The sequence below is a fragment of the Convolutriloba macropyga genome, chromosome 11 (assembly GCF_964194025.1).
Source record: "Convolutriloba macropyga chromosome 11, txConMacr16.3, whole genome shotgun sequence".
NCBI classification, from domain to species: domain Eukaryota; kingdom Metazoa; phylum Xenacoelomorpha; order Acoela; family Convolutidae; genus Convolutriloba; species Convolutriloba macropyga.
Genome location: NC_134478.1, coordinates 44,830,360 through 44,843,123, shown reverse-complemented (window position 1 = coordinate 44,843,123; position 12,764 = coordinate 44,830,360). Strand labels below are relative to the sequence as shown.

At 33.3% G+C, this 12,764-nt stretch overlaps 1 protein-coding gene across 1 annotated transcript in view; it reads right to left on the bottom strand.

The window, feature by feature from the left end:
* The window catches only part of LOC142349560 (serine/threonine-protein kinase mTOR-like), a 32,333-nt gene that overhangs the window by 5,583 nt on the left and 13,986 nt on the right, over positions 1 to 12,764 (bottom strand). Inside the window, exon 3 of the mRNA XM_075401200.1 lies at positions 294 to 538. Within this exon, the coding sequence (XP_075257315.1) occupies positions 294 to 538 (245 nt within the window). The remainder of the gene's footprint in view (positions 1 to 293; positions 539 to 12,764) is intronic.

Genomic DNA, 12,764 nt, shown 5'->3' with positions numbered 1-12,764 from the left:
AATTAGGTATAGTTCTGTAACCAGTACACAAGGTCAGCCTTGCATGTCAGGATGAAGCCCAACTAGGATCAAGGAATTCGGTGGATATCAATTTAACGTATTATATGATTACCACAAACAGAATGCTCTTATTAAGGAACAACACTGAAATCCTCGATAGCGCTTACATTTTCCTTCCGTCTGCGATCATTTTTTTGGGCTTCGATTGTCCGAGGGTCAAAGATGTTTACAAGCTTAAGTGCGGCAAACAATCTTTAGTTGTTACCTCTGTGTGAAAGGACATTAACTTAACTTTCAGAAGGAATTGGTAATCTTTGCCGTTGCTTCCACTGATACACAATTTCCTCGGCTTCTGCTTCGACCCAATTACAGCCACCACAGGGTTCACAGATGAGATGCGAATTATGGGCTGATTGGGTTCGTAAGTACCTGGTACAGCCAAGTCCATGTCCCTACAGACGTTTAGAAGACGAGGAGAGACATAGCTCAGCTCCAACGACGTCATCGATTGGTTTTGCTTTGTTATCATACGGAACACCTGAACAAACACAATTTAGAAATCTTATCAAATGCCAAGCATCACTGCTGCTCCTCAATATCACGAGCTCAACTAAATCAAATTAACCTGACCATTCTTTCTGATCATCTGAGTATCCAATATCTTCAAGAGTCATTTGAAGTTTTCAGGACACCCCAACTTAGTGTGCGGTGGGGGTATATGCTCAACTGGGTTTGTTTATTTCGTTCAGTCGATTTTGGCGATCGATATATTCATCTTAAAAGAGTTGTGAGTGGTATCATTAGGAAGCCAGTCAACCGTAGAATATCTAATTAAAACGATATTTTAAAACTTTCTTTTCTTCCAAAGATTTATCGCGGTTTAAATTTTTGAGAACATTCGACTGATTTCCGTTGTTTCTGTTCACAATTTCCGTAACTTCAATTTTTTTTTGAAATCAGTCTTGCTAAAATATTCTAAAATTTTAACCGAAAATGCCATTGGTGTTAAATTTAAAGATAGCAAAACATTGCTTTATAATTTAACTTTTGAAAGTTAAGGCTTATTCATGAAAATAGCTCCAAACATGCTTGTTCAGTCCACTTTGTAAAATTTTCCGGAATCACAGAACTAAAAACTGATGACATAATTTTCCTTTGCTCAGATGAGGGCTTCAGATTATTTTTAATTCCACTTCCTAAGAAAATGTTCTGGAAAAAATCTTTCCGGCCTTTCGCTAATTAAAATCGATACATCTCCAAAAATAATTTATTTATGTTAGGATTTTCTCTATCCAAACTATTTAATGCGCTAAGATTTGGAACAATTTAAGGTTTTTAATAGAAGCGCAGCGATTGCAAGGCTAGTTTTGGTCTAACCGTGGATGTTTACATTAACAAAATCGGACTGTATTGGATCGTTGTCTCTTTCAAAATTCTTTTTGCAATTTCTGTTTCTTATGCCAATTACAGACAAGTCAGTTTTCATGTAGAGAATCGAATAATGATAGGTCCCATTTACGTTCAGATGAGCCCCAGTGGTTCAAATGGCTATTTTGGCTCAGACAGGTTTTCGAGTTACGCTTGCATTTTTTCTTCTCCTTGTGTACTTATGAATTAGTCTCATTAACCAAAAGTCATTAATCAATTAGTCTCATTAATCAACAGTCCAAATGCTATCAAATAAGCACTTGTAAAGCTCGAACGCTTTCAGTGAACAACAAATGAAGACTTTGAATATTTGTTTTAAAAAATAACGGCAACTTCTGAAATTATCATTATTTCAAATTAATTCACTCAACCTGTAATTAGTCTCATTAATGACAAGTTTCATCAACTTTCTGTTGCAGCAACCATTATTCTCTACTGGTTTCAAGGTTTAATCAATGCTTTTATGACTTTCACACGAGAAATTTTTATGAAGGTTTTTGATACTGCTCTATACTTTTTGGTCTTTAGTTTTTAATACTGGTCTATATTTTTGGGTCTTTTGTTGTTCTTTCCCATAGCCCTTTTCAAAACAGGCTCCATTGTTGTTCAAATGAGGCCAAGATGAAAATATATTATCTCTCCAGTTACTAGCTTATGGTTTTAATGGTTCAACAGTTTTTATCATTTATTTGGAATTCTTAAGTCTTACGTTTGTTTATTGTTATTTATTGGTCTAATGACTCAGTCTCACTAATGGTGCTAAACAAGCAACAAAAGAAAAAAAAATTAGACAACAAGCCAAAAGTTGATACAATCACTAATCTTGAAAACAAAAGTCATTTAAATCAATACTATCTGATCAAAATCTCATCACAAAAACCAAAACAAATTCATACCAACCAAAAACTCGCCGTACAACGTAAATTAAAAACGCATCTTAAAGGGCAAGAAAAACAATAGTTCAAAATTTGAAAAGCCACTAAATAATTAAAATAGTTAAAACTAGTCAAAAGCAAAATAAATTAAGAAATTTGAGAATTAATTATGTGTACAAAAAATTTCTCTAACTAAGCAAAAAAAAAATAAAAAATTACCCCTATCTCTTACTTTAAAAGCTGGTAAGCGCAAAATTTTCTTTTTTCTGTCTGCTATTCAACTCTTCAACAATAAAAATCCATTTTTCAAATGCGGGAAATGCCCTTAAAAAGAAAACACCGATTCATATACATAACCGACTAACCTCGTGTAAATAGCTCTCGAGTGGTAGCCTTCGGTAATACCCAGCTATGTCATACGTATAGGGAGGCTAATTAAGCTTAACAAGGAGAGGGGGAAAGCAGCAGGGGGTGCATTAAAGTGGGGGTTCCTTAATTGAGGGTGAAGGGAGGAGCTGGGAGGTGAGCGCAGTGACAGGTCGCAAGGGGTCCGAGCGTGTAGGGTTAGGGGTGGAATGATGCCGGGAGGAGCTGTGGAGGCGTGGGGTGGGGGGGGGGGGGTGAGCGGTGGAGTGGAGTGAGGGGGGGTTAAGTGGTAATTGCTACAAAGCGCGGGAGGTTAGTAGCTGGGCATAATAAGGGGGTACTAAGGGGGTATTAGAGCTTTTATACGCAACCTAAGACTTTAAGGAAAAATTAAAACCAATTCCGGTGCGCTTTTCATTTGACTTCAATAGTTGAAATCTCTATCGAAATCTCTTTCAGATAATAAAACTTCAATTTCAAACTTTCAACTATTCAGTACAATTTTTAAAAATTTTGTCATTAGATGAAACTCTTGATTTCGTTTCAACAGTTTTTGTTTACGGAATTCTTGTTTTAGGTCAGAAACGCTAACTATATTGTTGTTCAGATTGTCACCGTTAAAAAATTTGATTGTCTTGCTGATAAAGCTTTCCACTTCACAACTTCGTCAAAATGAACTAACGGATCGAAGAAAATTGATGTATTTTAAGCAACATGACCTTTTGTTTTCCTGTACCTTTATACCATTCAGTATTCTATAGAAAGACATACTTAAACAACCGAGAGAGTTAATTAGCACATTGACTCAAAGCGGTCATGCTTTGGTAATGAGGATTCAATCGTGACAAGAATTCGGAGCGCCAAACAGGTCCTGGGGAAAAAGGAGGACTCCATTAAAAGAAATTGGATTTCCTTTGTTTAGGTTTCACTTGATGGGCTCATTCTCTTAAAGGCAAACAAATCTGGTGATTTCTAATAGGATAATGAACTCAAGTTATATTTTGAAGCTTTCAGGACACGAAAATCATGCCCTCCGCAACTTTAAATCAAACATGAAATCGAATGAACAATTGACCAAAATATACTTGAATGAATTAATTAATATTGATAATGTTATTAGTGATATATATCACAGAATCAAAAAAGTTACAATTACAAAACTTTTGAATAGATTCTAATTAAATTCTTTTTTTATCAAAACGCACCACCAGTATAGGACTCAAGGCAAATCACAAGAAGACTATCGCGCAAAACCTATCGTTTCATCAATTCCGGTAAACATCTTGACTTTTTTGCGCCAATTCAACAAAAAAAAATACTACAGAAATGAGATCCGATTCGCCCCATTACAAATGAACAGTACTTCAAATATTATTGATGTTTAGCGAGCAATCCGTAAATGATCACTTGTATCAAAACCTTCGATCACGAACTAAACATTAAGGGACAAAATGACAATGAAAAGAACAAACAAAGAGGCTCGGCAAGGTGCCTTTGCACATAATTTTCCGACCCCGCTCAACCACATTTTGACTTAATTGCCTTAACTTTGAAAATTCATATATTGTTCGAAAATAATTCGTGTATCCATTTAAAAATCACTTTAAACTCAAACAACCAATTAAATAATGCCTCATTGCAGGGCCGATGATACCTGTCATTAAGGACAAGAGAGACAACGAAATCAATAAAAAAACAAGCATTAAGTAGGACCAAAACTCAATTTCTATCTATTTTCTTTAAACAAACTAAGTCGAAGTACCACCAGATGAAAAATAAATTAAACAAATTGATTTGCGTTTCAACAGAGATGATATGGGACCTGTCTTTATTGAGTATAATTAATATGCAGAAAACAAAAAAGAGGAAATTAAAAATAACTTCAAAGTCATGAAACCGGTCAATATCCAGGATGTCATAAAAAGGCAGGCAAGAACAAATCCACAAAAATTTTAAGAGAAAACAGTGTCGAAGACTCCAAAATCAATAAATTCACTAAAATCATTAATGTAAACAATTGCGCGCTCTTTGATCGCCATAAATGCTATATGTGACTCATCATTAATGTGATAATCCAATGAGACAGCAAAAAATTACCTCAAAAAAGAGTATGTCCAAAAATAACAAAAACAACAAAACTCAGCATCAAAGCCGAAAATCAAAAGCCAAAATCGAAGTCAAATTGAATTTCGCAACAAAGCGATGTCGAAGCCTTTAAATTCATAATCTATTCAGCTGCCTGTTTTCATCGTCATTAATTTGAAATATGGTTTCTCATCAATGTGTCATTGTGATAATGTGACGAGACAGCAGAAAGGATCTCAAAAATAGGAAAATATCCAGAAAATACAAAACGTTATAAAAGCTCATAGTATCAAAACCAGAAAACAATTATTTAAGTTATAAAACAGCAAGAAAGACTATATTGTAATTCACATGAAAGATGATGAGACTGCCCTTCGCTGATACGCCACAAGGTAACCGAAATGAGATAAAAACTGGCAAATCTCAAAAAAACATGTCATAAAAAACCATTAGTTTTCAACAAAAAATAGAAAGGAGCTTCACTTTTTGCTGCCTAGGAACTAATTGGACATTAGATTGGTGAGACTAGTCCAAAGACTACGAAAGAGCAACGAATTCATCAGAACTCAAAATTTCACAAGAATTTACGCAAACAGTTTCGCAGCCGAAAAACCACAAACTTTTGGCTGAAATTATGATGTATGTTGACTGCCCCTCATTTGCACCAAACAGAACTTCAATAATGGAGCTGCGTATTAAAATCATTCTGTTCGCTTAATAAACAGAAAAAGACAAAAAGGCAAAAATATTTCTATACCGGACAGCGCCTCAATACAATCCAAAATTTCGAATTATAAAATTCCACAATTAGAACAAAACTAGTCTCGGTTTTATTGCTCCTCCATTGAAACAGAATATTGCTCCAAATGTTACCCAAATGGCTAATTCGAGTACAAAAGTCAAAAATCAAGAAGGAAATTTGGATAATTATCGAGTTATATTATCGAAAAACCGTTAAGTAACTGAGAGGATTAGATGGTTGAATTATTAGCTCCTTAGAAAACGAATAAGTCACAATCATATTTAGACACTCATAATTAGACACAATCATAAGACAGCAAAATTAACAACAAACTTTGGCAAAAAATCAAGAATTCATAAAGACTTCACAAAAAAAATTTGTAGGAGCCCATGGCTTTTACTCAGAAAACACAAAATTTATTCATAGAGCCTCATTTGAACATATATGCGACCTCTAAATGATTGAACTTTTACATGTTACTAACATCGGGAAAAAAATGCAAAAAAGGACAGAGCAAAAATAGAATCCGAATCCTTTTTCCTTGCACAAAAATCAACGACGAGATTAAAACTGGCCTTGCTGTCGTTGCTTGCCTGTTAAAAACTTCATTGTTTCAAATAAAGGCATAAAAGATATTTGGTAAACAAAAACCTTTATATATCAAGAATAAATCATGCATTTTCAATAAATATCGATTCAAACTATCGAAAGGTCGCCAAATTGATAGTTCCAGAACATTTTCTTGGGAACAGGAAGTAAGAATAGCCCTCATCTTCATTAAAAAGATCCGGTCAATAATTTTTATGTCTGCACTACCGGTCAAATTGGACAAAGTGCGCTAAAGAAGCATATTCGGCGCCAATTTTCATAAAAAATGAAAAAAATTGCTATATTTTTTATGCTAAAAATTTCAGTAAAATTTACGAAAAATGCGAACAAAACAGCGGATGTGCGACTAACATTCACAAAAACTTAAATCTCCTTTACTCCGTGGAAAGAGCAAGATTCAAAAAATCTTTTTAATTTGACATTCTACGCTTGATAAGCTTTCAAATGAAACCACTCACAACTCTGTAGGAAGAATATAACGATCGTCGAATATTGACTGAACAAAAAAATTAGTTGAGCATTCCTCCCCCACTAAGGTGGGTCCGAACAAAACCAGCTCTTATTTTCATCATATAAAGCAATAGACTAACATCAAGCTAACCTCCATTGTGACCTTAATAGTGATGAAATTTCGTGTTCATAAAAAGTTTTGGTAAAATCTACTTCAGGAAAAATCGGCAGTAATTTTCAGAAAAATTATAGAAACAAAAACAACAATTCAAACACAAAAGTGCTCACAATTATTAGGGAGACATTAGAAAACAAACAAAAAAAATAAAACTAATCACATAGGCTGAAAGAATTTGTTGCAACTATGCATAAAACTCTAAAACAAAAGGTGACACACTTGGACATCCTTGACACACTCGGACAAAATAAAAACAAAAATTAATTATTAAAAAAATGTTAAACGATTGTTTATCGCGTCCTTCTTTTCCAAATGCGAAAAAAAAACAAATTCAATCACCAACACGATGCCATCTAAAAGTTTGACATCAATCCAGTTGTTTTGTTCTTAGTCAGTTTATTATAAAATCCTGAACAACGTCTTACAATTATACGACATATCTTTCGAAGAATGACCTAAAAAAAATCTATGAATTTCAGATTTATATCGTGACCGCAGTGCCATGAGGTCGCAGAGATAAAAAGAAAGGGGGTTGTTTCAAGATTATCGCATAATAAAGACCATTATCTCGTTTATCATTTTTTGAGACCCCACAAATAAGAGCACAACATTACATTAATAACGCATTATAAAAATTACAGGTATGAGTCAAATTTAACTTTGGAAAAATTGAGAAAGTAAATTAAAATTTCAACAATCCGGGTCACAATTTAGCTCAACGTCGCCGAATACTAAGGTCAAGAGAACACCTCATTCCCATAACTAGGGACTTCCGAAAAAATCAAATACTCCCCTCCAGTTCATATAAAAAACATCAAAAACTTTCGAAAGCTAGAAAAATAACAAACACTGAGACAAAAACCTTTAAATTTTTTCCAAGCCTCACAACTTTCAGATGCTGACATTATGAATCACAGAACTTCAAATTTAACTTCTGGACTCCAAAAACTATAGTCAGTTAATTAAAAATATAGTGCACCAATGTTTTAAGATAATTCGTAACGCAAAAGCAACACACAGAAAACATGTATTTCTGAATCATAAAGCCCTTCCGTAAGTTTTCAAAATTTACGGAATCATTGAAGCGTCAAACAGAGACCAAAATGAAATTGGAACGTTGTTGCAAGATTATTACATAATCAAGAACAATTATCTCGTTTATCGTTATTTGAAGATCCGCAAATAAGAGCAAAACATTGGACAACACAATATAAACCTATAGTTGTGAATCAAATTTACTTGATATAGTCAGTACCAGATTATACAACTCACAATTTTTGCTCAGAATACGCACTTAACCCGACAAGGAGTCTATGTGTTGACTCACATTTTCGGGTGTTCATAATTGAAACATAATTCAAATCGTATCATCAATAACTCTTGTAGCCAACACAGAAAAAAGCAACAACAGACATCTACGTGTAAAAAAACCACGGAAACATTCCATAACGAAGATTAGCTAAGAAGCTACAGATACTGAAAACTGTCAATACCTACCAACTGCAATCAACTCATTCCAAAAACTAGGGACTTCCGAAAAAAATCAAATACCCCCCTCGAGTTCATGTAAAAAACTTTTGAAAGCTAGAAAAACAGCAAAAACTGAGAAAAACCTTTAAATTTATCCCATGCTTCACAACTTTCAGAGGCTGCCACTATCAATCACAGAATTTCAAATTCAACAATTGGACTCCAAAAACTGTATCAAAAGTTGGTTCAAAAATATAGTGCACTAATGTTTTAAGATAATTCGTAACGCAAAAAAATAAACAGCAAACATTTTTTTTCTTAATCATAATGCCCTTCAGATAATTGAATCTTCAAAAATTACCGAATCTATTAAAACCTCAAATAGAGATCAAAATGAAATTGGAACGTTGTTGCAAGATTATTGCATAATCAAGAACAATTATCTCGTTGAACGTTATTTGAAGATCCGCAAATAGAGGCAAAACATTGAGCAACCAAATAAAAATTTGTAGTTCTGAATCAAATTTACTTGAAAAAGTCGGTATAAGATTTTACAGCGCCCAATTTTCGCTCAAAATGCGCACTCAATTTGACAAGAATTATGTTTTGACTAGGATTTTCGGGTGTTTATAATTGAAACATTATTCAAAACGTATCATCAACACCTCTTGAGGTCAACACTGACAAAAAAGCATCAACAGAAATCTACGTGTAAAAAACCACGGAAACATTCCATAACGAAGATTAGCTAAGAAGCTACCGATACAGAAAATTAGGCAATACTTACCAAGTGCAATTAACTCATTCCCAAAACTAGGGAATTCCGAAAAAATCAAATACTCCCCTCCAGTTCATATAAAAAAAATTTTGAAAGCTAGAAAAACAGAGAAAACTGAGAAAAACCTTTGAATTTGTCCCATGCCTCACAACTTTCAGAGGCTGCCACTATGAATCACAGAACTTCAAATTCAACATTTGGACTCCAAAAACTGTATCCTCAATTGAAATCAAAAAATATAGTACACGGATGTTTCAAGATAATTCTTAACGCAAAAAAATTACACATCAAAAATGTCTTTCTGAATCATAATGCCCTTCAGATAATTAAATCTTCAAAAATTACCGAATCCATTGAATCCTCAAATAGAGATCAAATCGAAATTGGAACGTTGTTGCAAGATTATTGCATAATCAAGAACAAATGTCACGTTTAAAGTTATTTGAAGACCCGCAAATAGAGGAAAAACATTGAGCAACCCAATAAAAAATTATAGTTGTGAATCGAATTCACTTGAAAAAGTCAGTACAAGATTTTTACAGCTCACAATTTTTGCTCAAAATGCGCGCCTAATTTGACAAGGTGTATTTTGACTCAAATTTTCGGTTGCTCATAATTGAAACATTATTCAAAACGTATCATCAACAATTCTTGTAGCCAACACTGACAAAAAGCAACACAAGACATCTACGTGTAAAAAACTACGGAAATAATCCAAAACAAAGATTAGCTAAGAAACTACAGATACTTAAAATTATAGGTCTTTATATTTGCACAGGTAATACTTAACAAGTGCAATCAACTCATTCCAAAACAAGGGACGTCCCAAAACAATCAAAAACTTCGACCAGTTCACATAAAAAACATAAAAACTTTCAAAAGATAAAAAATAGCAAAAATTGAGACAAAAACCGTTAATTTTTCCATGCCTCAACTTTTAGAGGCTGCCACTATGAATCACAGAACTTCAAATTTAACTATTGGACTCCAAAAACTGTATCGTAAGTTGGTTCAAAAAATATAGTGCACTAATGTTTTAAGATAATTCGTAACGCAAAAAAAATAAACAGCAAAAATGTCTTTTTCTTAATCATAATGCCCTTCTGATAATTGAATCTTCAAAAATGACCAAATCCATTAAAACCTCAAATAGAGATCAAAATGAAATTGGAACGTTGTTGCAAGATTATTTCATAATCAAGAACAATTATCTCGTTAAACGTTATTTGAAGATCCGCAAATAAAGGCAAAACATTGAGCAACCAAATAAAAATTTGTAGTTCTGAATCAAATTTACTTGAAAAAGTCGGTATAAGATTTTACAGCGCCCAAATTTCGCTCAAAATGCGCACTCAATTTGACAAGAATTATGTTTTGACTAGGATTTTCGGGTGTTTATAATTGAAACATTATTCAAAACGTATCATCAACACCTCTTGAGGTCAACACTGACAAAAAAGCATCAACAGAAATCTACGTGTAAAAAACCACGGAAACATTCCATAACGAAGATTAGCTAAGAAGCTACCGATACAGAAAATTAGGCAATACTTACCAAGTGCAATTAACTCATTCCCAAAACTAGGGAATTCCGAAAAAATCAAATACTCCCCTCCAGTTCATATAAAAAAAATTTTGAAAGCTAGAAAAACAGAGAAAACTGAGAAAAACCTTTGAATTTGTCCCATGCCTCACAACTTTCAGAGGCTGCCACTATGAATCACAGAACTTCAAATTCAACATTTGGACTCCAAAAACTGTATCCTCAATTGAAATCAAAAAATATAGTACACGGATGTTTCAAGATAATTCTTAACGCAAAAAAATTACACGTCAAAAATGTCTTTCTGAATCATAATGCCCTTCAGATAATTAAATCTTCAAAAATTACCGAATCCATTGAATTCTCAAATAGAGATCAAATCGAAATTGGAACGTTGTTGCAAGATTATTGCATAATCAAGAACAAATGTCACGTTTAAAGTTATTTGAAGACCCGCAAATAGAGGAAAAACATTGAGCAACCCAATAAAAAATTATAGTTGTGAATCGAATTCACTTGAAAAAGTCAGTACAAGATTTTTACAGCTCACAATTTTTGCTCAAAATGCGCGCCTAATTTGACAAGGTGTATTTTGACTCAAATTTTCGGTTGCTCATAATTGAAACATTATTCAAAACGTATCATCAACAATTCTTGTAGCCAACACTGACAAAAAGCAACACAAGACATCTACGTGTAAAAAACTACGGAAATAATCCAAAACAAAGATTAGCTAAGAAACTACAGATACTTAAAATTATAGGTCTTTATATTTGCACAGGTAATACTTAACAAGTGCAATCAACTCATTCCAAAACAAGGGACGTCCCAAAACAATCAAAAACTTCGACCAGTTCACATAAAAAACATAAAAACTTTCAAAAGATAAAAAATAGCAAAAATTGAGACAAAAACCGTTAATTTTTCCATGCCTCAACTTTTAGAGGCTGCCACTATGAATCACAGAACTTCAAATTTAACTATTGGACTCCAAAAACTGTATCGTAAGTTGGTTCAAAAAATATAGTGCACTAATGTTTTAAGATAATTCGTAACGCAAAAAAAATAAACAGCAAAAATGTCTTTTTCTTAATCATAATGCCCTTCTGATAATTGAATCTTCAAAAATGACCAAATCCATTAAAACCTCAAATAGAGATCAAAATGAAATTGGAACGTTGTTGCAAGATTATTTCATAATCAAGAACAATTATCTCGTTAAACGTTATTTGAAGATCCGCAAATAAAGGCAAAACATTGAGCAACCAAATAAAAATTTGTAGTTCTGAATCAAATTTACTTGAAAAAGTCGGTATAAGATTTTACAGCGCCCAATTTTCGCTCAAAATGCGCACTCAATTTGACAAGAATTATGTTTTGACTAGGATTTTCGGGTGTTTATAATTGAAACATTATTCAAAACGTATCATCAACACCTCTTGAGGTCAACACTGACAAAAAAGCATCAACAGAAATCTACGTGTAAAAAACCACGGAAACATTCCATAACGAAGATTAGCTAAGAAGCTACCGATACAGAAAATTAGGCAATACTTACCAAGTGCAATTAACTCATTCCCAAAACTAGGGAATTCCGAAAAAATCAAATACTCCCCTCCAGTTCATATAAAAAAAATTTTGAAAGCTAGAAAAACAGAGAAAACTGAGAAAAACCTTTGAATTTGTCCCATGCCTCACAACTTTCAGAGGCTGCCACTATGAATCACAGAACTTCAAATTCAACATTTGGACTCCAAAAACTGTATCCTCAATTGAAATCAAAAAATATAGTACACGGATGTTTCAAGATAATTCTTAACGCAAAAAAATTACACATCAAAAATGTCTTTCTGAATCATAATGCCCTTCAGATAATTAAATCTTCAAAAATTACCGAATCCATTGAATCCTCAAATAGAGATCAAATCGAAATTGGAACGTTGTTGCAAGATTATTGCATAATCAAGAACAAATGTCACGTTTAAAGTTATTTGAAGACCCGCAAATAGAGGAAAAACATTGAGCAACCCAATAAAAAATTATAGTTGTGAATCGAATTCACTTGAAAAAGTCAGTACAAGATTTTTACAGCTCACAATTTTTGCTCAAAATGCGCGCCTAATTTGACAAGGTGTATTTTGACTCAAATTTTCGGTTGCTCATAATTGAAACATTATTCAAAACGTATCATCAACAATTCTTGTAGCCAACACTGACAAAAAGCAACACAAGACATCTAC